At 46.2% G+C, this 25,664-nt stretch overlaps 2 protein-coding genes across 2 annotated transcripts; both read right to left on the bottom strand.

The window, feature by feature from the left end:
- Positions 1 to 4,812: 4,812 nt before the first annotated feature.
- On the bottom strand, positions 4,813 to 11,692 carry ZFP28 (ZFP28 zinc finger protein). The gene is made up of 3 exons (XM_059152357.1): positions 11,599 to 11,692; positions 11,203 to 11,365; positions 4,813 to 7,801 (listed from the first exon to the last, which is right to left on the bottom strand). Exons 2-3 carry the CDS (start codon positions 11,270 to 11,272, stop codon positions 6,099 to 6,101), a joined length of 1,773 nt encoding a protein of 590 aa, XP_059008340.1. The 5' UTR covers positions 11,273 to 11,365; positions 11,599 to 11,692; the 3' UTR covers positions 4,813 to 6,098.
- LOC131818187 (zinc finger protein 28 homolog) lies at positions 7,672 to 24,304 on the bottom strand. The gene is made up of 9 exons (XM_059152437.1): positions 23,707 to 24,304; positions 23,113 to 23,204; positions 15,159 to 15,285; positions 14,896 to 14,991; positions 12,959 to 13,122; positions 12,236 to 12,350; positions 11,599 to 11,694; positions 11,203 to 11,365; positions 7,672 to 7,801 (listed from the first exon to the last, which is right to left on the bottom strand). Exons 1-8 carry the CDS (start codon positions 23,924 to 23,926, stop codon positions 11,295 to 11,297), a joined length of 981 nt encoding a protein of 326 aa, XP_059008420.1. The 5' UTR covers positions 23,927 to 24,304; the 3' UTR covers positions 7,672 to 7,801; positions 11,203 to 11,294.
- Between the last annotated feature and the right edge of the window lie 1,360 nt (positions 24,305 to 25,664).

Genomic DNA, 25,664 nt, shown 5'->3' on the forward strand with positions numbered 1-25,664 from the left:
CAATAGCTGACCGTCTTACCACCTTGACAATCCTTCCTCTGTGACACAGTGATTTAAGACAGGGATCCTATCTGTACTCAAAGATGCCCTATGGATTAGATTACAGTAGCTACTATGATCAGAACCCAAGTGCTATTACCTTAACACATATAAGTTTATTTCTCACTCGCATAATAATCCATTGCTGGTGCTCCTGGGCGACTGATGGCTTTCCTCTGATGCAGTGGTTTAGGGGCCCAGAATCCTTCCTTCTTGCGGTTTTGCCATTCCGTATTATCAAGATTCTTCTTCCAGGTGGACAGGACGTCCTCTTATTAACAAAGCCCCAACTGACACACTGCTATTCAAACCATGCTGAAGAAAATTAGTCTAATAACTAGTCTGATAACCATAACTAAAAGCAATAGTGGCTGAGTAATGTAGGATGTACCTGGATATTCACATTTCAGAATCAAGTCCAGACAACAGAATAAGAGGCACGAACTTTGGGTGGTCATCTAGTCCTAACACAGGTATTAACAAACACCCATGACCTTGGAAAATAATCTTATGGGTTTTTGGTAACTGGACCTGCTATATGCTAAACTAGAAAATAATTCCCCTATGAGCCCTCACTTGCATAAATGCAGGTCTTTTAGAAATGCCGGTGGAATTGTTCACAGTGATTTTCATTACAATCATTCAGGAGGGCTCAGTCCCTTTTCTGTTGACACAAATCAGTGTGTGACTCGCCAGCCATGCCATGAGATGTATTGAATTAAAACAAAACCCTAATGCAGGGGCGCCTGGGTGGCTCAGTGGGTTAAAGCCTCTACCTTTGGCTCGGGTCATGATCCCAGGATCCGGGGATAGAGCCCTATATTGGGCTCTGTGCTCAGCAGGGAGCCTGCTTCCTCCTCTCTCTCTCTGCTTGATTCTCTGCCTACTTGTGATCTCTGTCTGTCAAATAAATAAAATCTTTAAAAAAAAAAAAAAGCCCTAATGCAGTGTGAACCCTGGGGACCTATTATTAAGTACAGTGGACACACTAGGTACTAGAACATCATTGGAGTCTGTGGTTTATTACGACCATTTCCCTTTCTTCCTGGGTTAACCATTACCCTGTAATTCAGCTACAACACATGCCATAGTTCAATAACACTTTTTTAAAAAATTGATCTGTTTGTTTGAGAGAGCGTGTGCAGGGGGGAGGGGCAGAGGGAGAGGCAGTCTCAAGTAGACGCCAGGCTGAGCGTGGAGCCCAACGCAGGGCTCAACCGCAAGACCCCAAGATGAGGACCTGATCCAAAAGGGAGTCAGACGCTTGCCCGACTGTGCCACCCAGGTGCCCCTTCAGTAGCACTGTCAAATGCCATCTCTGATGAGAAGTCCCGGTACCTAAAGGAGGAGACCTGAGGAAAATTTTAAGATGCTAGTGCTTCCTGTCAAAAGAACATGCAAAGGCTACGGGACTCTGACGGGACCTCGCAAAAGACAAGTCAGGGGCATGGACATAAATGTTCCAAGAAGGCATTATAAACTTTTGAATTCCTTTGTGTCCTTATGTATTATGCAAGTAACTTCTGACCCTCAAAATACATTTCCAAAAATATTGCCTAGATTTTTAATGGTGTAATTAGTAAAGGATATTAAATATTTTGGGGTGAGATTAATCTCTTTATCTTTATTTCAAAGTATAGGTCATATTAAATGCAGATTTTGTTTACCAACCAACCCATAATGGTAGGACTAGAACAGGTTCAATTTTAAGTCTTCCATCACGTGGGTGGTGTGACAAGAGTCAGCAGGAAGGTTTCGTAGGGTTTGAGAGAGTAAAGTTTTCTAAGATGATTGAAACCTTCATGGTAGTCGAGTTTCAATAACATACATTCAGATCTTTCCTCCGACTTAAATTTCATTTACAAGAAGTGGCAAGTTCGGGAATTCAGTAAAAATCACAGCTCAGCAACTGATCTACTGTTGCATTTGGCTTTCAGCATCGGCCGCCCCACGGTTAGAATAAGATTGATTCTTGACACCATCACAAAGACCTTCACTTCCATTTTTGCTAACGGCCGGAATTTCAAGTGGCCTTTTAGTTCTCTAACTTCATTATAAATAAGCATCGCACATGCTTTTAGAACTAGAATTCCTCATCGCCTTTCGTTGTTGGTAAGAGCTATCTAGTCCTAACGTGCTGTGGGCTTATAATCCTGCCGTTATCAAGAAGTGCTTTTTTTCAGGGTGCCTGGGTGGCTCAGTTGTTTAAGTATCTGCCTTTGGCTCAGGTCATGATCCCAGGGTGATCGAGACCCACATCAGCCTCCCTGCTCAGTGGGAGGTCTGCTTCACTCTCTGCCCCTCCCCCCACTCTCAAATATTTAAAAAAGAATAGCCTTTTGCAGGGATATATGCACTCCTATATATATAGCAGCATTATTTACAATAGCCAAATTATGGAAGCAGCCGAAGTGTCCATAGATAGATGAATGGGTAAAAATATGGTATGTACACACACACACACACACACACACACACAAAATGGAATATTCAGCCATAAAAAGAATGAAATCTTGCCACTTGCAATGACATGAGCTAGAGTATTGTGCTCGGTGAAGTAAGTCCAAGGAAGACAAACACCTATGACCACTCGTGTGGAATTCAAGAATCAAAACAAACGAGCCGAGGGGAAAGAGAGAGAGAGAAAGTCAAAAAACACTCTTAATTACTGAGAACAAAGCGATGGTTACCAGAGCGGAGGCAGCCAAGGCTGCGGGAAATAGCGGCTGCGGATGGGAGCGCGCTCATTGTGACAAGCACCGGGTGACAGAGGGAAGTGCTGACTTGCTGTACCGTACACCCGAAACTAGTATCACATGTATGTTAAGTACAATTAGAATTAAAATTTAAAAAAATAAAATTAAAAAACAAAAGAATAGCCTTTCCTAATACAAATGGAATTAAAAATGTCTGTCTTTTGATCTATCTCATTCCATAATCAATCCTTATTAGCCACTCCTCTATCCTTTACTAATCACTCTCTAGCATCAGTTGTCATAGGGGCCAGCATTCTTTGGTTGAGAACAAAAGCAGACTAACCTACAATCAGAAGTTAAATACTGGAAGAATATCAAGTCCCTCAGAGATTTAAAGAACTGAGCCAGGGTGTGAGAAAGCAGGGAAGGTTCCAGGGGAACAGGGGGTGAGCAGGAATGCAGAAACCTTCATGCTGCTGCCGGAGGCTGACCAAACTCCAACCACGGACGGCAGCCCCGAGGGATGTCTCACGTTCTGCACAGCTCAACGAACACTCCAGGAAAACATCCATTGTGCCATACATAAGGCTGTGTATTGGCCCTGCTCCTGTCCCTGTGTCTAAATATCAATCAAATATATAAGAAATAAATCAATTAAATAAATAAAATATAAAGAATGAAACAACTGATTGGCTTAATTGGAGCCACGTGTAACTGCAGAACACCACAGAATGAAGAAAGTGAGCACAGCAACAGAAAGCTAGGAAAAGTGTGTTTAAGACAAAAACAGATTTCAACACATATACCAAAGAAACCATGTAGATACACACACACACACACACACACACACATATATTCAATATTAATTTTGATGCTATGACTACAAGATTTTACACACTAGGTTTTCCAAGTCACACATCTCATTTAATATATTGTGGATGTACAGCTCTCCAAAGCAGCACACATAGAATCGAACCTCCTTCCACTAACCAGACAATACAATATTGAATAACCACAATTTAATGAACCTGCTTGGCAGGACACTGAAATCGTACTTATCATAATTACAACAATTTTGCAATAAACATTATTTACATCTATTTATTCCAATAGGACAAAATCCCTAGATCTAGGATTATTGTTTCAAAAGGAACCCATCTTTATAATGTTGTCAGGTCGTACTATGTTGCCATCCAAAAAGGAGACAGCTTTTCACAGCTAATGATCAAGTGTCTGTCTTCCCACACTGATGCCAGGACTGGATATTATCCAAATTTTAGATTTTAATCCCTCTGAAAGCCAAGGAAATTTGTTTTAATTTGTGATTTTCTGGTTAATAAGGTTAAGAAATTTACAGATTTTCTCTATTCCTTTGAATTCTTCAACCAACATGCCCGTTGGCATGCACTGGCAATTTTTCCACTGCCTTGTATGTGTAATGGCACTTTGTTCCCAAATGACATGTAACTTCCTATAACTTCTATTATTTTGTCACCTGTTTTTTACATCTTTTTGGTGCCTTCCACCATGCAGAAGTTTTAAATCTTTGTATAGGCCAACCTACTCCTCATGTCTTCTAGGACCCCATGTCCTACTCAGTAAAGCTTTCCTCCTTTCTAGGTTTGCTTCTTACATATCATTTCGTAATTAGAAAGGTTAAATACAACTGCATGACATTTTTCTGTAATGTATGTGTGCTTTTTTTTTTTTAAGAGGGTGGACAACCACTGTCAAAACATCATTTCCCCTCTAACAAAAACCAGTCTTATTATATATCAAAATCTGAAATGCAAAAAAAACTATTTCAAAGATGTCCTGCTATGCTTGCCAAATTATCTTTCCTTGTGTAGTTTCAATTAAAACTGTCAAAGTAGGGCGCCTGGGTGGCTCAGTTGGTTGGACGACTGCCTTCGGCTCAGGTCATGATCCCGGAGTCCCGGGATCGAGTCCCGCATCGGGCTCCCAGCTCCATGGGGAGTCTGCTTCTCCCTCTGACCTTCTCCTCGCTCATGCTCTCTCTCACTGTCTCTCTCTCAAATAAATAAATAAAAAATCTTTAAAAAAAAAAAAAAAAAAAAAAATAAAACTGTCAAAGTAAACATATCCTACAGGACTCTGTCGTGAAGGACAATTTACCAACACTTTAACAGTATTGGGTATTTCATCTAGAAAAATGTATTTCTCCTCCACTGACATATTTTCATATCTCAATAGTCTAATAATTCCCTTTCACCTCTATTCATAAGTTGCCTTATAGTTTGTTTTTGAAGTGACAGTTGTATTACACACACAGAAATAATTAGAACCTTCAATACATTCTTCTCTGTGCCACAGCAGGGGTTGGCTAACTTCTTCTGTAAAATGGTAGAGTAAAACTTGAGGCTTTGCAGGCCATATCGGCTCTGTCACAGCTATTCACCCCTGCCATTGTGGAATGAAAGCAGCCACAGGAAGATGTCAATGGCTGTGGCTGTATGCCAATAAAACTTTATTTACAGATGCTGATATTTAATTTAATGTAACTTTAAATTTAAATTTAATGTAACTTTCATGTTGTCACAAAATACTCTTTGCTAGTTCAACCATTTAAAAATTATTATTATTATTATTTTTAAATTTAGATCATGGGCCATACAAAACCAGTGAGACTTTGGTCACTGAGTCAGAGTTCACTGACACCTACTTTGGACCAGTTTATCTCAAGGTTGACAGTTCCTTAAAAGTTGGCGAGAGTCCATTCATATGCTCAGGTGATTTTAAATAGATCAAATCTTTCCAAACTAATTCTTGAGTAATATGTCAGCAGTTTTAACTCTGTAAATATATATCTTGCATTTTTTTTTATTGTTTCAGTTCTTTTGTTCCAAGAGGCCTACTGATCCATGTTCTCTACACACTTCCTAAAACTTATCAGATGTAGAGTAAAGCTGAATTCTCTTACCAATAGTCACATCACCTTACCTGTATGAGGATGAGATGGAAAGCCACAGCTGTAACTCAACATTATAGAAACAAAATTTTAAACCACCATGGGCAGAACCTCACTGACTCCCTTGAAACTCCTGCTCCTGATCTAAACTGGTTTCTCCTGGCCGCCTCCTATGCATCTTTTCTATCCAGAGCTGACTGTTAAATTCTTCAATGTCCCAAAGTAATATTTTACTCAACACTTGGTCTGGACCAGGCACTGTGCTAGGCACATCTTACGTATTAACCAGGGTAAAGGATCTCAGCACAAGTTGTTACATAAGGAGTGAATAAACTGTATTAACACTTATCAAAAATCAATCTAAGTGCAGTGTGACAAACACGCTCATAAAGGACAAGACCGACCAGAGGGACCAGTTTTTCAACTAATGGAGGCTATGGTGATGGGAGCGAGGACTGACCCCAGAGAAATCTGGGAAGCAGATCCACAGGATTTGATGTGGAAGGTAAAGAGGGGCGTGCAGAAGGCTCCCCGCTATGAATTCTCTGATGAGCAAGGTGTGCGGTCTGCCTGAAGACTTTCCTGCTTTTCTTATAGTTATAGGATCTCTCCCCAGTGTGGACTCTCTTATGTTGATTAAGGTGTCCGATCTGGATGAAGGTTTTCCTACATTCTTTGCATTCATACGGTTTCTTTCCAGAATGAATTCTCTGATGGACACTAAGGGACTGACGATGGCTGAAAGCTTTGCCACAGGCACTACATTCATAAGGTTTCTCTCCAGTATGACTTCTGCGATGACAAATGAGCGAGGACTTTGTCTTGAACGCCTTCCCACATTCGATACATTCGTAAGGTCTTTGGCCAGTATGAAGCCTCTGATGCTGAGAACAGGATGAGTTATCACCAAAGGCCTTCCCACACTCGCTGCATTTATAGGGTTTCTCTCCAGTGTGTACCCTCTGGTGTTGAATAAGGTGTGTGGTTTGGCTGAAGGCTTTCCCACATTCCTTACACTCGTACGGTTTCTCGCCTGTATGAGTTTTCTGGTGCTGTGCAAGGTGAGCCTTCTGCGTGAAGGCTTTACTACAAACCTTACATTCATAGGGCTTCTCTCCAGTATGAATTCTCTGGTGAGTGGCCAGCTGAGAGCTGATGCTGAAGGATTTACCGCACTCCCCACATTCGAAGGGTTTCTCTCCAGTATGGATCCTCAGATGACTAGCAAGGTGAATGTTCTGCCTGAAAGCTTTCCCGCACTCTTTACATTTGAAAGGTTTTTCTCCAGAATGCACTCTCTGATGTTGAGTGAGTGACGCATGATGGCTGAAGGCTTTTCTGCAAACATCACACTCATATGGTTTTTCTCCAGTATGAATCCTTTGATGCACAGTAAGGGAGGAGCCGTATCTAAAGGATTTGTCACATACGTCACATTTGTAGGGTTTCTCTCCAGTATGAATCCTCCTGTGCTGATTGAGTCCTATGTGATCACTGAAGGCTTTCCCACAATCGATGCAATCAAAAGGTTTCTCCCCAGTGTGGTAATATCTCCAGTGACGGATAAGGGAAGTGTTCTGTATGAAAGCTTTCCCACATTCAATACATTCATAAGGCTTCTTGCCAGTGTGACATCTTTGATGTCTAGCAAAGGATGAGCCATCACTGAAGGCCTTTCCACATTCATTACATTTATAGGGTTTCTCTCCAGTATGAATTCTCTGATGAACAGTAAGGGATGAGCTCTGGGTAAAAGTTTTCTTACATTCATTACATTTGAAAAGTTTTTTTCCTGCATAGATTCCTGTAGGTTTTATTACTACTGAATTTTTGGGCAAATTTTTTTTAACTGAGTCACGATTATGAACTCTCTCTTCTGAAATGTCCAAATGAAACCATCTCCCAGATTTATTAAGAGTACGTTCTCTTTCCTTAGAGAGGGTTTTGTTATGAGTGATTGTCTCTTGCCTGAATTGTGTCTCCTGACCTACCAGCTTCCTTTCAAACACACCCTTGGAATCCCAATTTCCTCTAAAAGTGGAACATTCCACATTTGGGTTTGAAGTTCTGTTGGTTACTTCAGCAAATGAATCTTGCTTTGGAAATAATTCCTGGGTCTCATGTATAGATTGTTGGCCTGAAAGACATCAAGAAAACAAGTTATTTCCTTTATTGTGCGCTAGAAAAAAGAATTTGCTAAAAAGAAAATTGTGAATGAATTCACTAATTGGTGAAATAAACCCTAATTAAACCATATAACTATGTGGCTCTAAAACATGTGAACTGGTGGTCGATCACATAGGTAAAGCAAGCCCCAGCGTGAATTTATACTGGAGACTACAAGAGGTGAGCAAAAAAGAATCTATGTAGAATCAGTTACGCACTAGGAGAAAGGAACTGAGCAAATGTTTTGCAGTCATACCACCTGAAAATTCTGATATTCCCTGCCTTTAGCCACTCTCCTGCCCTGCCTTGCTTCAGTGCCAGAGCGGTCACATCATGAAAGCTGTTCCAAGAAGCGCACCAAAGCACAAAGAAGGACAAAGTATTCGTTAGCATTTCTCAGGGTTATCTAAAAGCTGGTCATTCCCCTACAACCAGGAAGTGAGGTTTCTGCTAACCACAGCTTATCTGACTAATTTAAACAAAACCAACCTCTCCAGCCGGGCACTGAAGCTCAGCACACACACAGAATCATTTCTATGTGCGCGTGCGCACTTGCACTCACCTGACACTTGTCGGGCTGTTTGTTAACCCCGCACTTCTCTGACCATATATTAATGAATAGGACCTTGCAGTTTAATTTCTTAGTTCAAAACAACTGTTTGTATGAAAATGATGAGTGCTGCCATTATGTTTAATGACATCACATACACAAATGAACAGGCATGTGTCGTCTTATGTCAGACTCTGACGCTTACAGGGAGGAGCATAGACACCTGAAGTCCTTTTGCTAAACCACTTAGCGTGCACAAAAAAATTATGCATGTATACTTATATCTCGGTAAATACACACAGATATAAGTAGTATTGGGAGATGATGCAGAGAATCAAATGTTTGGAAAAAGATGATCTTAAAAAAGAGGAAATAGTCATTTTTAATGAAATCTAAGCACTTGAAGTTTTCCTTCTTAGATCACTAATAATACAAGGACGCCTGCTTTTGCAACCTCTATTCAACACTGTATTAAATGTTCCAGCCAAAGCAATCAGAAATAGAAATAAAAGGGATCCTAATTAGAAAGGAAGAAGGAAAACTGTTACTTGAAGATGACATGTTCCCATATATAGAAAACCTTAAAGAATCCACCAGAAGAGTATTGGAGCTAAAAATCAATTCATCAAAACTACAAGACACAAGATCACAACACACAAAAATCAGTTGTAGCTCTATACACTTAAGAATGAACATATGAAAAGGAAATTATGGAAACAATTCCATGAAGGAGAGCATTAAAAGAATAAATCATTTATGAGTAAATTTACCCAAGGAGGTACAAGATTGTATGCTGAAAACTGCAAAACATTGCTGAAGGAAATTAAGAAGATATAAATAAATGGAAAGACACCCTGCGTTCATTCACAGATAGGAAGAGAGGAAGGAAGAATTAAATAAGTAACAGAAACAAGACCAAGTTTGTGATGTGGTACAAATGGAAATGATAAATGAAAAAACTATGAAACCACAGGTCAACAAAGTAAATGTTTCTATAAAGATACCGCCCAACAAACTACTGTGCAGTCAGAAGAAACAGCATCTGCAAACTCACAGGCAACTCAGAAATGGGAACAAAATGTGTCCTTTTTCTTTTTTTAAAGATTCTATTTATTTATTTGACAGACAGGGATCACAAGTAGGCAGAGAGAGAGAGAGAGGGAAGGAAGCAGGGTCCCCGCTGAGCAGAGAGCCTGATGAGGGCTCGATCCCAGAACCCTGGGACATGACCTGAGCTGAAGGCAGAGGCTTTACCCCACTGAGCCACCCAGGCGCCCCATAATGTGCCGTATTTTTGAGATAGCATGTACATCCATACAATATGAACACAAGGAAATACAACCCAAAAGAAATGTGGGTGATGAGTACAAAGACACCATTAACAGAATATGAACTCTAAATGGATTTAAACTACATATTTATCAACATTATGAGTACTCTGAGAAATGCAAATTAAATAAAACATCCATTTTCACTCAAGAGCTTGGCAAAAAAATTTTAAAATATAAAATATTCACTATTGGTGAAGATGTCTAGAAACAGGTATTCTCATATATTATTCGTGATATAGCACTTATATCCATGAAACTTTTTTTTTAAAAATGTATACTTTGATCATAACAAAGAGAGAAGTACAAACTGGGCTGAAATTCATTACAGGTAAAAACTGGGGAAAACCTAAATGCTCAAATGTCCTTTGTAAATCAGTGAAGTAAATTTGTATTCACTTATTGTAATACTAGACAGCCATTAAAACAATGAAGTAAAACCACACATATCAAGCTTCTGAGAACAAAAATGGAAGGAGAGGGGCGCCTGGGTGGCTCAGTAGGTTAAAGCCTCTGCCTTCAGCTCAGGTCATATCTTGGGGTCCTGGGATTGAGCCCCGCATCGGGCTCTCTACTCAGCAGGAAGCCTGTTTCCTCCTCTCTCTCTGCCTGCCTCTCTGCCTACTTGTGATCTTTGTGTGTCAAATAAATAAATAAAATCTTAAAAAAAAAAAAAAAAGAAAAGGATAAAGAGAATAAATGTAGAAATGGCATTCAATCTCTTTCACAATTAAAAAAGTAACTTTAGGATATAACCTTCCAACAAATAATAAACAAATATTTTCATCAAAATACCCAGTACTGGGAAGATACAATTAATCCCACAGAGCAAATTACAGAATCACTGCCAGTTGCAAAAAGCAAACAAAACATTGAGAGCCTAACAGACGTTCGCTTCCAGGGATGCAACAATTCCCCAAAGGTATAGTTTGCGCTTACATAAAGATTCCTGTCGCAAGCTCACTTTTAATACCAAAAATGTGAAGCGACCTCAGTGAACAGCGGGAGAGATGACACGGATACATGCGACAAACAGCTCTCTGTGTGACGGAATACACACTGCAATTCCAACCACGTGAAAAACGCGTGTTTTTCACAATGTGAAGCCTACGCTTGCTCAGCTAATGGACTATGACTACAGGTCATGGCTTTACATTCTGCTCCCAAACAGGTGATCGGATTACATTTCCTATAAAAAATTTTCTAAATTTTCTAAAAATTTTCTAAAAAAATTTCTTCTTTCCCTTAGGTATCAATGTATATCAATCCCCCCAGGAGAAAAGAGGCAGAGATCCTGAACTTACATCTCTCCTGAACTTACATCTCTTGCTCTCCAGGACTGACAACTGGAGCTCAGTCCTCCCCTGCGCCTCTGCAATGCCCCACTGCAAAGTCTGCAAACTCTACTTCATCCATAACCATGTGTCATCCTCTCCACCAGACGGACCACTTACAAGTACAACATATGTGTAAATTCTCTCCTCCTCCAAGTACCTGCCAATGCCAAGCACAAGGGCTCCCTCAAATGACTTTCCGGTTGGGGTTCGTACAGGACTGGACGCATCGTCAAATAGGTGGGCTGGTGGTCACGAAGAACAGCTCAAAAGTACACTGGGGTCAGGACAGGGCATGCAGGGAACTGAGGCAACAGGGGTGGCTAAGAACAGGGAAAACATTACAGAGAATGAGCAATCACTCGAGAGAAGGCAGCAAAGGAGGAGGAAAGAGAGTCATGTGGAAACCCTAAACCTCCATCTCCTCTCTAGACCTGGAGGGTTTGGTAAAGTCCTGAGGATCCTTCCTGTCTGGGAGCGAGGACTGAGTTCTGCTGAAAGCTCGGATCTCTCCCCTGCCCCTGCCGGGCACCGCCCCCAGCCCTGCCGCACTCACCTGGGCACAGGCCCCTGGTCAGCTCTGTTCGCACCAGCCACGGCTCCCTCCCCTGCTCCAGCAGAGAGACCAAATCGGGTTTAGAAACACAAGGTCCTGCAGAGGGGCAGATAACAGGGTTCTGTCACACACTTGACATTCTTAAATCAAGAACCAGTGTCTTGGTTCTGAGAGGAAAGTGTTTTATTACAGGAAGAAGCAGAAAGAAAAGTGAGCAGCATCTGAAAGACACTGAAGACGCTGCCTCAAACATAATGAAGATGCCAACTTTCAGCTCTACAAACATCAGATTCTTATCTCAGGAATCACGATAGAAATTTTGCCCAACACTTCAGCAGCCTCCTCCCTCCCCAACCTCTGCAGCCCAAAACTGACCAATGGGGCCCCAGGGTGGCTCAGTTGGTTAAGTGTCCGCCTTTGGCTCAGGTCACAACCCCGGGGTCCTGGGATCGAGTCCTGCACCAGGGTCCCTGCTCAGTGGGGAGGCTGCTTCTCCCTCTCCCTCTGCCTCTCCCCCTGCTCACACTCTAATAAAAAAATAAACAATCTTAAGACAAAAGAGGACAAAACAAAAGCTGAGGAATGAAAGTGGCAGTGCCTGAAGATAGGTTCAGAATTAGGCGAGGGACACCCTTACCTACTGACCCCAGGTCACCATGGCTCTCCCATCTCATATTCTTACAGATGCTCTTCCGAGCTGGGTCCAGCTGCTGGGAGAAGTCTACAGCCACATTCGCGATGGCCACCAGGCCCTGAAATGGTACAAACACACTTCTTGCTCAAACATAGCCACGAGCATGCAAAGGCTCTGGGGACGTATGTGAGGGGGCAACACGGGCAACGAATTCTGAGGTTCTGAGTGATAGAGGTCACCTAATGACTAGGCCTCGTCATATTGTCTATGTTTGGGAAACAAAAAAAGAGAAAAGATAGGAGAATCTGTTTCTGCCACGGAGAATCTGTAATTTTGCAGAAGAAAACAAAATTACAAGCAGCTGGAACTTCCTAACGCTGACCAAAGGCTTCCCCACCTTTGACACGTCTGCAGGGTCTCTCTCTCTGACGTAATCTCTGATGAGAGGGGTGGGTTAAGATCCTGCTCAAAGACTTCTTAAGCCGTAGCATGTCGAATGTCTCTGATCAAGAGACTTGTTTGTGATTCGTTACAACTGAGTCGTCCCCCCTCTTGTACTGTGCAGCAAGACTGCACGCTCTTCCTCCTGGAGGGATACTCTGCCTACAGGAAGCACCATACTCAGATGGAAACTTCTCCCAAACTCCCTTTGCTCATGGTCTCTCCCCTCAAAAAGGGTCTCTTTAGGAAGGATACTATGCCTTGACTAGAATTTATCTCACTTACGGGCTGCCTCTCGAACAGGGCACCATAATCCCAGTTTTCCCCTAAAATGGAACATTCCAGACTGTAGTTTGTGAGTCTCCCCATTATCACTGCCTGGGGTAACTTCTCTTTACTGATGTCCTTCTTTGCAGGCAACTCCTTGATCTCTGGGACAATCTTCAAATCTGAAAGATATTAAGAAAAGAAGTTCTCTCCGTTATGCATTAATATGAAGAAAACTTCCAGAATGTAATCAGAGGAATTAAAATCCTCAAAAAATTATATCATGTGAAAAGCTTTTTTATATGACCAGCCAACCCTACATTCCCATATTTGTGTAGCTTTTATCCTAAAGGATACATTTATGAGCTTTCTCACCTAAATCTACAATGAAATATAGGTAAAATAAACAAAGAGGGAGGGGAGGCTTAAGAAGAAAATTGCTATATGAGCCTTATTTCAACATTATTAAGTAAAACTCACTTGGACTCTTTTCCCATTTTTCCAGGAAAAAATTCTTTTCTCCCTCTTTTTTAAACAATGCTTCTTTTATTACAATGCTAACTAACGAAAGTTCAAATCCCAGCCTTACAAGTGCAAGTTTTCATAATCAAGTAGAATCTTGGCAAGGAATGAAAGATTGACAGAAGAAAAAGCTATTTAGTTTTGTAAAACTCATTCGGGGGTGCCTGGGTGGCTCAGTTGTTAAGCTTCTGCCTCTGGCTCAGGTCATTGATGCCTGGTTCCTGGGATCAAGGCCCTCATCGGGTTCCCTGCTTGGCGGGAAGCCTACATCTCCCTCTCCCACTCCCCCTGCTTCTGTTCCTTCTCTCACTGTGTCCCTTTCTGTCAAATAAATAAATAAATACAATCTTAAAAAAAAAAAAAAAAACACCTCATTCAGAAAACATGATTTAAATGTCAAATGGCAAAGTTTCACAGTTCTATATACTCTAGGACAAGCCATGAGAATTGGAAGTTCTGTGAGCGGCTTGTCCTGTTCTGTCGATACAAAGTCTTCCTTTGAAGTACGATTTCAAGGAAGACGTTTTACAAAAGTCTCAATTCTTCAGAAATGGCACCATCTCCTCTTGTGGTAACCTCCAAGAAAAGTCTGTAATTCTGACCCTGACCTTGACTGATTTGTTCCAGAAACAATGCTGTAATCGAAATAACTGTTTTCCCAAATGACAGAAATTTCATCACAACATCCTCAAGATCTGTCAAATTCGAACCCGCATTCTCTCCTGCTGAGAGCCAGTCACGCCACTGTCCGCTCCGTTCTGTGCCGGGAGGCCCACCTGCCCCAAACTGATGACAGCCCCACCCAAACCCGGCTCCGGACCTGCCGGTCTCCTTCTTGAGTTCTAATCCTTCTGAGGAAGGCTCTGCTCTCCTTCTTGTTTCTTTGGCTTGCAAGTGGGAGTGCTTTTTCCTCCTCGGTCCCTGTTCCTGTTCTCCGTGCACCGGAGGGCAGTCTCTGCTCCACCCGAGGTGGCACGGATCCGCCCAGTCCCCCGGGGACACGGCTAATGCTCCCACCAACCCGCACCTGACAGCCTTACTCAAAACTGACAACAAAAGTGAGCGAGAAAGTCTATACATGAAACAGTCACTTGATCAAAGAGAAAGAATATAAAAAAGACATCCGCATCAGCCAAGGATTGTTTAAACAAGAGACAGGATGATGCCAGCCTGAATGACAAGCAGTCTGAGAAGGAGCTGGAAAAATGGGATCCAAAGGAGGGGAAAGAAGTCCCGTTTTGGGCGGGGAGGGGGTGCAGCCAAGCTGGGCAGGAGGTGAGGCAGGATGAACACCTGGGGAGCCCGTGCTCAAAAGGCCTCAATTTCCCCTCCGGGCCTGGAGGCTTGGTTAGAGTCCACTGACAATCGAACATGGCTGAGGTCCTGAGCTGTGACCCACAGTGCCACTCCCTACAGTGGCCTCCCCTGCTCACCTGGGCACCGGCCTCTTGTCAACTTTCTCTTCGCCATCCAGGGCTCCTTCCTCTGTTCCAATGAGGAGATCATATCAGGCTTAGAAATGCAGAGTCCTAAGTACACAAGGAGAGGTAGAAGGGGGTCAGGCCGCGGGTCTGTGCAGACTTGGGCCACTGGGCTTGATGAAGGAGCAGCAGGGCCTGGTGCCAAAGGAGTAAAGGGCTCTGAGCTATGGCAGCAGCCAGGGAAGGGGGGGGAGTGGGGGCGGGGGCGCCCTTACCCAGCGACACCAGGTTCCTGTAGTTCTCCAGCATCACGGTCCGGTACAGAGTCCTCTGAGCAGAGCTCAGCCACTCCCACTCCTCCCGGGAGAAGTCTACGGCCACATCCCCAAATGTCACCAAGCTCTGAAAGGACAAAACCACATCCTTGCTCAGTCGGCGCCCAAGCCCCCCTAGACCGGGGGGTTGTTACGGACCGAACTGTGTCCCCCAAATTCATACGTTGAAGTCTAACACCCAGTCCCTCAGAATGTGATTCATTTTGGCAACAGGACCTTGGAAGAGGTGATTAAAAGTTAAATGAGGTCATGCGGCTGGGCCCTGATCCAATCTGACAGGCGTCCTTACAAGAAGAGGAGGAGACACCAGGGATGCGAGTGCACAGAGGGAAGGGCGTGTGGGGACACAGTGACAGGGCCACCATCTGCAAGCCAGAGAGAAGCCTCCGGGGAAACCACCCCCGCCAGCACTGTGATCTGCAACATCCAGCCCCACTGCAGACTGAGGCAGCAGCCTTCTGCAAGCACCTGGTGTGCTGCGCTGATGCACATAGGGCCTGAGGGCTGCCTCCTCCTTGCTTTGGGGGACAGACTAGCACACAAGGAGCGAGAGCCAGAGAAAAGAGAAAGACACCGAGATAGCCCGTCCTTGGAGGACTGGCAGTTTTGCGCAGCTGTACGCACAGGAGAGCTATCTGACATCAATTCAGCACAACGAATAACGGAGGCTCCACTGCCCCACACACGAGAGCGACCAGAGCACTTAGCAGGAGGTCACGCGTGTCACCTGGTCGGCACAAGAGTCAGAAGACCAATCTGAGGATGAACCTTGACGGCACAGAAGAACTCCACCTCGAAGTGGGTTCTAGGGAGTTCTGTTTTACTTCCAGTGTTCACCAGATGCTGAGCACGCACATCAATTAAAACAAAAACCCCAAAACTAAACTAAACCAACAAGATTCTCTTTTTTCCCAAAATAAAGATGAATGTTTAATAAGAATGAAAAATACTACACGGGCACCTGGGTGGCTCAGTTGTTAAATGTCTGCCTTCAGCTCATGTCCTGATCCCAGAGTCCTGGGTTCGAGCCCCGCAACAGGCTCCCTGCTCAGCCGGGAGCCTGCTTCTCCCTCTCCCACTCCCCCTGCTTGTGTTCCCTCCCTTGCTGTGTCTGTCAAATGAATAAAATCTTTTTAAAATAAATAAATAAGTAAAATCTTAAAATTCTGATACATCCCTCTGGATGGAGATGACCAGCTGCCCACAAATTCTAAAAGGCCACACCAAGATCCCGGAGCAGGAAAGTCTGGGCTACCCTGAGGCTGCAGCCGCGGGCAGCCCCCGCCGCTGGCCCTGCTGTCTAAGCTGCTTCAGCTCCGTCCTGGCTCCCAACTATGAAGTGGAAAAATCAGCAAAACCTCCCAGACCATGGCCCAAATGGCGCACCCCGCACAGGCCGCCCTCAGGACGTGCAAGGCGCCATGTAGTGCTGATGCATGTCAGCTACCACGTGGCTGACCGCCCGAACTCTCCGGAAACCAAAGTCCCTTTGAGGTTCCTTTGAACCGAACTGTGTAAAGATGAGTCCAAGGGGCCTGTAAATGGCATCCGGACTGGCGTGAAGACAGGAAGCTCCTGACACAAGTCCCCCGGTCCCCACACCCGAAGACACCTGCTGACACGTGCACGAAGCAGCCAAGACCCCCGCAGCCCGAGCCTCCAGCGAGCGACACGCTCCCAGGCCGACTGGAGCGAGCAAGTGGGTGGTCACCGCACGGCCCAGACAGCCGATGACGACAACAGGGACATGGCGACCCGACGCATGGGCCAAGTGAGCAGCGCGAGGCCTCTCACCCGGCAGCCCAAGCCCAGCTGCGCCGGCGGGTCCCTGTCTCCAGCTCCGATGACCGTGCACGCCTCGGCGGCACCTCCGAGCACTGGAATTTCTGGGCAGACGCGGGGCGGAAGGAGCCGGACGCCGAGCAAACAACTCGAGCTCCTACCCACACGCGGGAGCCGGACTCCTGGCGCCTCCACAAGCAGAGGATAGAACGGTGGCTGCCGGGGCAGGGGGAGGAGATGTGGAGGTGACGGTCAGAGGGGACAGTTTCGTTCTGCAGGATGTGGATACAGCCTCCGGCCTACAGAGAACGGTACGAGGTTACATCCTTACAGCTGCTAAGAGGGTAGGTCTTATGTCAAGTGTTCTTGCTGTTAATAATAAAAATAATAATAATAATAATGGGAGGAGGAGGAAACTTTGGAAGGTAAGGAATAAGTGTCTGGTTTTGATGGCGATGACAGTCTCACCAGCATATACTCACCCTCGAGCTCACCAAGTGGCACACATGGACACATGCCGCTTCCTATGTGTCAATCGTACCTCAATCAAGTGGCTTAAAAACAAACAGGAGCACCTGGGGGGCTCAGTGGGTTAAAGCCTCTGCCTTTGGCTCAGGTCATGGTCCCGGGGTCCTGGGATCGAGCCCCGCATCGGGCTCTCTGCTAAGCAGGAAGCCTGCTTCCCCTTCTCTCTCTCTGCCTGCCTCTCTGCCTACTTGTGATCTCTCTGTGTCAAATAAATAAATAAAATCTTTAAACAAACAAAAACCCATAACAATTTCTTTTTTTTTAAATATTTTTTTTATTTAAGTAGTCTTTATCCCCAATGTGGTGCTTGAACTCACGACCCTGAGATCAAGAGTCGTATGCTCTTCTGACTGAGCCAGCCGGATGCCCCCCAAAAACCCATTTCAGTGCAAATATTTTCAACTGGTTCAAAGGGATAGGTGCTCAGACACATACTACTTCTATGTTTTATTCTGACCTGATTCTAAAAGCCGGTTTCTCACAGATTCCAGCCTTACAGTCCTATCAGCATGCTCCTTGCCTGGCCAAGTCTTGTACTTACTTATTTCAGATATTCAAAATCTTTTCAGATGTTCTTTACCAAATGAAACATTATATAAAATACAATACATAGATTATATACAAAGTGCCTTTCTAAAATCTATAGCATCTTCACAACATCTTTACAATAACTTTATAAATAGTCTGTTGGTGCAAGAGAAAATGGTGCCCAATTTTCTTGCATTTGTTACTATTTTGTCGTTGGTAAGAAAACTGGAATTTGGAGCCCCTACTACACAGAAGAGTAAAAGTTCCAAAATTTTCTCATACTTGGCAACACAGTTTTTTGAGAGTCTTTTTTTTTTTCTTAACAAGAAATGTCCCCTTCTCTACCTCTCTCCTTCTGTGTTCCAGAGGGACCTAGCATGAACCGAGTATGTGTAACCTTCCAAGTAAGGAAGACAAGTAAGGCAGTTTCTCACTTTAAACAGACTTGCCCTTTAGATAGAGAATCAATGACTTCTGGGAGCACCTGGGTGGCTCAGTCAGTTAACTGTCTGTCTTTGGCTCAGGTCATGACCCCAGAGTCCTGGGATAGAACCCCCATTGGGGTCCCTGCTGAGGAGGGAGTCTGTTTCTCCCTCTGCTCCTCCTGGGGGTGCCCGCACCCTCTCACTCATGTGCACTCTCTCTCAAATAAACAAATAAAAAATCTTTTTTTTTTTAAACCTACTCTTTTTTTTTTTTTTTTAAAGATTTTATTTATTTACTTGACAGACATAGATCACAAGTAGGCAGAGAGGCAGGCAGAGAGAGAGGGGAGGAAGCAGGCTCCCTGCAGAGCAGAGAGCCTGATGCGGGGCTCGATCCCAGGGCCCTGGGATCATGACCTGAGCCGAAGGCAGAGGCTTTAACCCACTCAGCCACCGAGGAGCCCCCAAATAAAATCTTTTGAAAAAAAGAAAAAAAATGTAAATGCAACTACTTAAAAAAAAAAAAAGAACCAATGACTTCTGTTCATGCTATGGTCTGAATGTCTGCATCCCCCCAAAATCCATACTTTGGAATCCTAATGCCTAGTGTGACGGCATTTGGAGGTGGGGCCTTTTGGAAGGCCCTCTGGTCATGAGGGTGAATCCTCTTTAACGGTCTTAGTGTCCTTATAAAAGAGACCCCCCCCCACTCCCCCCCAGCACCTTAGCTCCTTCCTCCGTAGGAGGACATGGAGAGAGGGTGCCAGCCATGAAACAGGAAGCGGTCCGCACCAGCCAGCACACACCATCAGCCAAACCCACCATCCTGCTTTTCTCCAGCCTCCAGGACTCTGAGAAATAAAGGTCCATGGTGCATCAGCCGCACTGTCTGTGCTGGTCTGTGATGGCAGCTGGGACAGACCAGGAGAGCCAGCAAATGCCTCTTACTGGGAACAGGAGCGATTACCACTCACAGCACTTGGAACATTCCAGACACAATTCTATAGGCTTATACACAAGCTGACTCGATCCCCCAACCCTGACGGTTGGTCCCAGCACTGCTCCCACTTCAGAGATGAGGAAACCAAGAGCAGTAACTTGCCCATGATCACCCAGTCAACTGCAGGGCCAAGACTCTGAACCCAGCGGTCTGGCTCCACAGTCCACACTTGTAACCTCTACATCAGGGGCCAGCAACATCTTTGTGTACAAGGCCAGAGGGCAAATATTTTAGGCCTCAGAGGCCACACGGCCTCTGCAACAGGAACTGAACCCTGCCCTTGCCACATGAGAGCTGCCACAGACCACGGCTAAACCATGTGTGTGCCACGCTCCAAGGAGACTTCATCCATGGGCACCAAGATGTACACTTAACGTAATTTCACAGATGACACTGTATTTTCATTTTTTTCAGTTGCTGAGAAACGTGACTGTCATCTGTTGCTCATGGGCTATGGGAAAAAAAGGCAGCATGCCAGAGCGGGCCAGTTTGCCAGCTCCTTCCAGCACCATGGATCACCATGTTACTGGGCATCACCTGAGGGGCTGGCCCGTAAACTTCTAAATGACAACGAGACCAGGATGCTGACAGCCAACACCTACTGAGATCTCACTGTAGGCCATGCACGTTTATGTTTTTCTTGGCACTTTACGTACATTCACTTAATCCTTCAACGAACCACATTAAGCCAGTACCATTATCATCCCCATTTTTACAAGTGAAGAAAATGTGGTTATTTACGTTGCCCTGAGGTTACATAGTGATTAAATGCGAACCCTAGCATCGGAACCCAGGCAGCCTGCCTCCTTTGCCACGCCTATGACCAGGACACCAGCAGGCCCCTATTAAAACGTTCTACTCTGACAACAGCCATCATGCTTGCCATCCATTCACCCTGATGACGAAACAAGACCCACTGGGCAACATGGCTTTCAGATAGAACAAATTTTCTCCAACTCATGTCCCAATCAACCCGCTTTATTTAAAGGTACACGAACCACCCTCGACGGAGCACATCCTACTCTTATTCCCATTGTCAGCGTGGACATGCACAAACTTCCCAAAGAGTTTTACAACATCACACTACACCAGAGAGAAAACATAATGGTAAACCCAGTGTAAGAATTTAATCTGGTGATCTTACTCTTAATCTTAATAAAGACAGAGACAAGGAGATTAAAGGCAAATAGAAAACAAAAGCAATTCTATCTTTACACAAAAATACTTTATGTTAATACTCCATAGGAAAAGAATGAAAGCCTTTTATAAGAAAAAAACGCACTAAAGAAGTTTCTCTTTGGTTCAAGTCAATTAATTTTTAAGGCACCTGAATGAACAGGTAATTTTTTCTTTTTGGTGAAGTCTACTCTTTTTACACCATAAATTCTAGCTTCTGAGGCTCTACCCCTGTCCCATCTAAATAAAACTTTTAAAGTATTCTGATTTCATGTCAGTTTAATAAACTTTAATCCACAAAGTAAAAACTTCTAGGAATGTATTCATAGGAAATGATCAGGGATAAAGCACACTTCCAGGTATAAAAGTGATTACCATAATACCATATTAAATAGCAAAACACTGGCTACAAGAGACGCTCACACATTCCTCTACCAAATATTTTTTGAATCAGGACATGCGGCTGAAACTGTCCAAAATCCCTGCCTGTTTCAAGTGTACCTGGAGCAGAAAAGCAGATGTATTAAGTAAATGTACTAGATGTTGAAATGTGCAGAGTTTAAAAAAGGAGTAATGCAGAGAAGAAGATGTGAGGAATTTGGATGGGAGTCTTTGAAGCTATAGATAGAAGGTTCGGGAAAATGAGAAGGCAATTTTCAAGGAAGCAAAGTGAGTGATGGAGGAGGATGGAAAATGTGAGAGGTCCAGAGGACCAGCTCTGGTGGGGCCCTGTCAGCACATGAAGGATGTGGCCTTCATTCAGGGAAGCCACCGAAGGGTTCTGAGCAGAGAGCAACGCAGCAGTTAGAACAGAGTCCGCCTGGCTGCAGGCCTGGGACACGACTGTGGGAGCATATGTAGAAGCAGGAAGACATGGGAGCAGAGTTGAGGGGCCGACTGTAGGATAATAAGGACTGGGCAGCGACAGAGGAGTGGGCACGATGATAATTGTCAGGCTGGGAATACAGCATGAAAACAGTGCTGACAGGATCTGCAATGAGGCAAAGATGGGCAGCAGGGAAAGAGAGACAAGAATGAGAGAGCTTCTGCTTGAACAACTGACAGCATGACACTGCCACGGCCAGAGCCAGAGACCGCTGCGGGAGCAGCCGGGTGGGGGCAACTGCCGATGGCAGATGTGAATGTGTTAGGTCCGAACTACCTGCTCGACATTCAAGAGGAGTCAAGTTGGATGCACTGGCTTGGAGCTCAGGGGCCTGTGGCCGAGTTTTTATAGATGAGAACGGGCAGACCTCCTCAGGGGAATGTGGGCAGAGAGACGAGAACTGAGAGCCAAGAACACCAGCCTGAGGCACGCTGACAGTTGTAGGTCTGGGAGATGAGGAAACCAGCAGTGAAAACTGAGACGCCAGAAAGTTGGAAGGAAGGCTAGATGCCTGCTGTGCTCTACAAGTCAAGGGGAAAAAGGGTCCCACTGAAGAGCAAGGAATGAGCTATTTCAAGGGTGGGCAGGCACCTGTCTTTGTAAATAAAGTTTTATTGGAACACAGCCCTGCCATGCATTCACATATTGTCTGCGACTGCTTCTGCTCTAGACGGCAGAGTGGAACAGCCGCAGCAGAGACCTTACGGCCTGCAAAGCCTAAAACATTCACTTCCTAGCCCTTTACAGTGAAAGTCGGCCAACCCCTGAGCTACCTCAAATGCCAGTGAGAGCCAAAAAAGACTGAGGACTGGACAGAGCATCTGGTAAGGTGGCAATTACTGGTAACCTGCTTAAAGTAGTCTGGGTGGGCCAAGTGGAACCTGGTTCATTTATGAGACACAGAGGACAGAAACAAACAAAACTATCTGTTAGCATTTTAAGAAGCCACCCGATCAAGTGAGATACAGACAACTTCTCACACCGCACCAGCGCCGCTCTTCTCTCTTCTGCCTGCCAAACATCCCCTTCTCCCTTCAAACCACGGCTGCAACATCACCACCTTGGGGAAGAGCCTCTGCCCTTCCCTCACAGGCAGCTAGAAGCCAAGAGCTCCTCTAGTCAGCTCTCACCTGCACTTGAGAACTTGTTTGCTTCCACAACTCTCCAACAGGCTGTGAGCTCCTTGAGTGCAGGGACTGGGGCTCAGCCATCCGTGTCTCCAAGGATTGGCACCAAGTAGATACCAAACCCACGGTACAGCACAAGCAGCTGTCATGCTTGCCCCAAGAGCACGTTTCGGCTCCATCAGAGTCCCTCTGAGAAAAGTGGCACAGCGAGGGGCTGAATCACTTCACCAATGAAGAATGAACACCGAATGGGATGAAGAGGAAGCAGGGAGGGAGGCCCTGGGCTACCCCTGTAGCCCATCACTCACCAGAATGTGAGGAAATGGGAACCAGCTCCCAGGACAGGTCTCTTAAACTGAAAACTTTTAAAAGAAAATAAACATTATTAAGTCCTGAAAAGCAAGACTGCACTTCAGAGAGAAGAGTGGAAATGCCAACTCACCTGAGACATGGCTCTTAGTTCGGCTCTTGTCCCTGCTGCCTCCTGTTTCTGCTTCTTCTCCTGGAGAAGGGCAGTGTCCCTGTAAGGAAGAGCTGGGGGAAGAGAAAGGAGTCGCTGAAGAGCGAGTCTACACCACGCTCCTGACCACCAGGCTGGAAATGGTCCCTTTCCGGCTGCGTGTTCAACCAGGGCCGTAAATCAGAAAGGGCGTCAACAGGTGGAGAACCGAACGCTCGGGGACGAAAGGATGGGACCAATTTTGGAGGCACTGATCTGTCCACGAATGTCACTCCACCGAGGGACTGCCACGGCGGGAGAGGGGTTTCTTTCTCTGGGAGCATGAATCAGGATGGTGTGGGGTCAGGCTGACCCTGGGCGAGTCACGGTCCCTCCCCGCACCGCTGCAGGATGCCGGGACTCAGGGTAAACTTGGAAACCCCTGCATTCCTCCGACCAGCCAGCCTCAGAGCCCGGGGACAACCACTCACCAGCACAGGGGCCCGAGCGGCCCTGTGCCCCAAGACCGCACTGCCCCCGCGTTCTGAGGGCGTGAATTCGCCCCAGTCCCCAGCCCCGACCACCTGTCACCCTCACCTCGGTTCTCAGGCCCCGCGGTCACCACTCCTCGTTGGCCTCTGGAGGGGGAGCCATTCCTCGCGCGCGGCCTTCCCCGGCCAGGGCGGGAGAAGGCAGCCGGGGTCCCCGCAGTCCGGCCTCGGCCCCCCCCGGGCTTTGTGCGGGGAGTGCTGCGACGCGGTGGGGACCCCCGCCCGCGGGCCCGCGCGCCCCTGCCCGCACTCGCCACCGCCTGCATGTCGGCGCGGCGAGCTGGCTCGTTCCCTCCACCCACCGCGGGCGCGCCCCGCCCCGCGCCACCCCGCCCCGCGCCCACCACGGCCGCCGAGCCCCCGACCCCGCCAGGCGCCTGAACCCGGGCCCGGGGCCGCCGCCGGAAGTGGGCGTGGGCGGCCACCGCAACGCCCCCTGGGAAGCGTAGTCCCGGCCAGGGCGGCGGCAGGAGTGAACGGAGCGCAGGCCCACACAGCGTCCGCCGTCTCCCTTAAGGGCCGGCCGCCTCCGGCTCTTCGGGACCGCTGCCTCCGGGTGGCTCTGGACACCCGGCCCGAGCCTGACCGGAAGTACAGGCCTCCCGACGGACAGACAGCGCCCCACGGGCTTCTGGGAGTCGGTGCCGGGTTAGGATGCGCGCAGGCGCGGTTCCAAGACGGGGGCGGGGCCGACGGCGAGGGGCGTGGCCGCAGGGCTGAAGTGGGCGGTGCTAAGGCGCGGCAGGTGGCTTGCTCCTCTGGTGCGCGTGCCACGGGTGTTCCCGCCGACCGAGTGAGAGGACGCGCGCGCCGAAGGGCAGCGCTGGGGCCTTGTCGGTGTCCACAGTGTGGTTGTGCTGGGGGCGTGTGAGCACAACTTACCTTCGCGTCCGATTCGCTGCGCACCTCTGACCCCAGGTGGGTCCCGGTGTCCCTGGACACTCGGGCCTATCCAGTCCCCCCACGTCAGTCCTCCAGATGCCACTGCCCCTGCGCCTGTGGGTCCTGCACCTGCACGGCCTAACCCCAAAGTCGGGGCTAGTTCCCACCTATCACTCTCATAGATCGCTGCCCAGACTCTAGTCACAAATGCCACCACTCACCTCGTGACTTTTTAAAAATCTGCTGCATAACCTTCATCGTTATCTGGGTTAACTGGTGTTTTTCCACATTTACGTGTTGAGGGCCAGTCTTACCAGAGCTGTACAGAGATTTCTGGGTCCCTGGAGCAGAAAGCCTCTTTCTTCATGGAATACCCTCCCTTAACAAGAGCAGGGGCCTACCGCTGTTGTTACAGACCCAAGAGGCTGCCTGGCCGTTATACTTGACATTTTGTAACATCATTTAAGACAGAAAAGAGATGAGTGGTAGTTAGGAGCTGGGGGCGGGAGGAGAAGACTCTCTACGAAGGTCTTCTGTATCTTTTTGTTTTGTTTTTAAAGATTTTATTTATTTGAGAGACAGAGAGAGAGAGAGCATGAAAGGGACGAGGGGCAGAGGGAGAAGCCGGCTCCCTGATGAGCAGAGGGCCTGATGTGGGACTTGATCCTGGGACTCCAGGATCATGACCTGAGCCGAAGGCAGTTGCTTAACCAACTGAGCCACCCAGGTGCCCAGGTCTTCTATATCTTGGTCGCAGTAGTTAGAGAACTGTAGGAATTTGTCAAAATAGAATTCTACACCTAAAGTGATTGTTTTACTGTACTAGCTTTTAAAAACTCATGAAACTTTACACTTAACCTCCTTAAATATTTTCTCATTAAAAATAAAGTTGTAAAGCCGTCACTGGCATAGAACTGAATTTAAAACACTTGAATTAAAAGACTTTCTTTGAATTAATAAAATGGCACTGGCTGGGGAGGGAGCTTAATTTTGAAGCCGCAAATAGAAAACCATGGGTAGAGAATATAACCTGTTCTTTTCTTTCAGAAACTGGCCTTGGGGTTATGATTGGTGTGTAAGACTTCTCTTTCACTTTATATAATGCCGTACTTCTCCTAGGCT

Source organism: Mustela lutreola, chromosome 16 (assembly GCF_030435805.1).
Source record: "Mustela lutreola isolate mMusLut2 chromosome 16, mMusLut2.pri, whole genome shotgun sequence".
Lineage (NCBI taxonomy): Eukaryota > Metazoa > Chordata > Mammalia > Carnivora > Mustelidae > Mustela > Mustela lutreola.

What these genes read in the sequence shown, in the direction of transcription:
- ZFP28 (XM_059152357.1), bottom strand. Translation starts at nt 11,272, where the DNA reads ATGCGTCCAGTCCTGTACGAACCCCAACCGGAAAGTCATTTGAGGGAG. An exon ending in CTTGTGCTTGGCATTGGCAG is followed by an intron (nt 7,802 to 11,202) that starts GTACTTGGAGGA and finishes GATGTCTTTCAG; the next exon opens with GCCAACAATCTATACATGAG.
- LOC131818187 (XM_059152437.1), bottom strand. Translation starts at nt 23,926, where the DNA reads ATGCAGGCGGTGGCGAGTGCGGGCAGGGGCGCGCGGGCCCGCGGGCGG. An exon ending in CAGGAACCTGGTGTCGCTGG is followed by an intron (nt 14,992 to 15,158) that starts GTAAGGGCGCCC and finishes TTGTGTACTTAG; the next exon opens with GACTCTGCATTTCTAAGCCT. An exon ending in CCCTGTTCGAGAGGCAGCCC is followed by an intron (nt 12,351 to 12,958) that starts GTAAGTGAGATA and finishes GTACCATTTCAG; the next exon opens with GGCCTGGTGGCCATCGCGAA.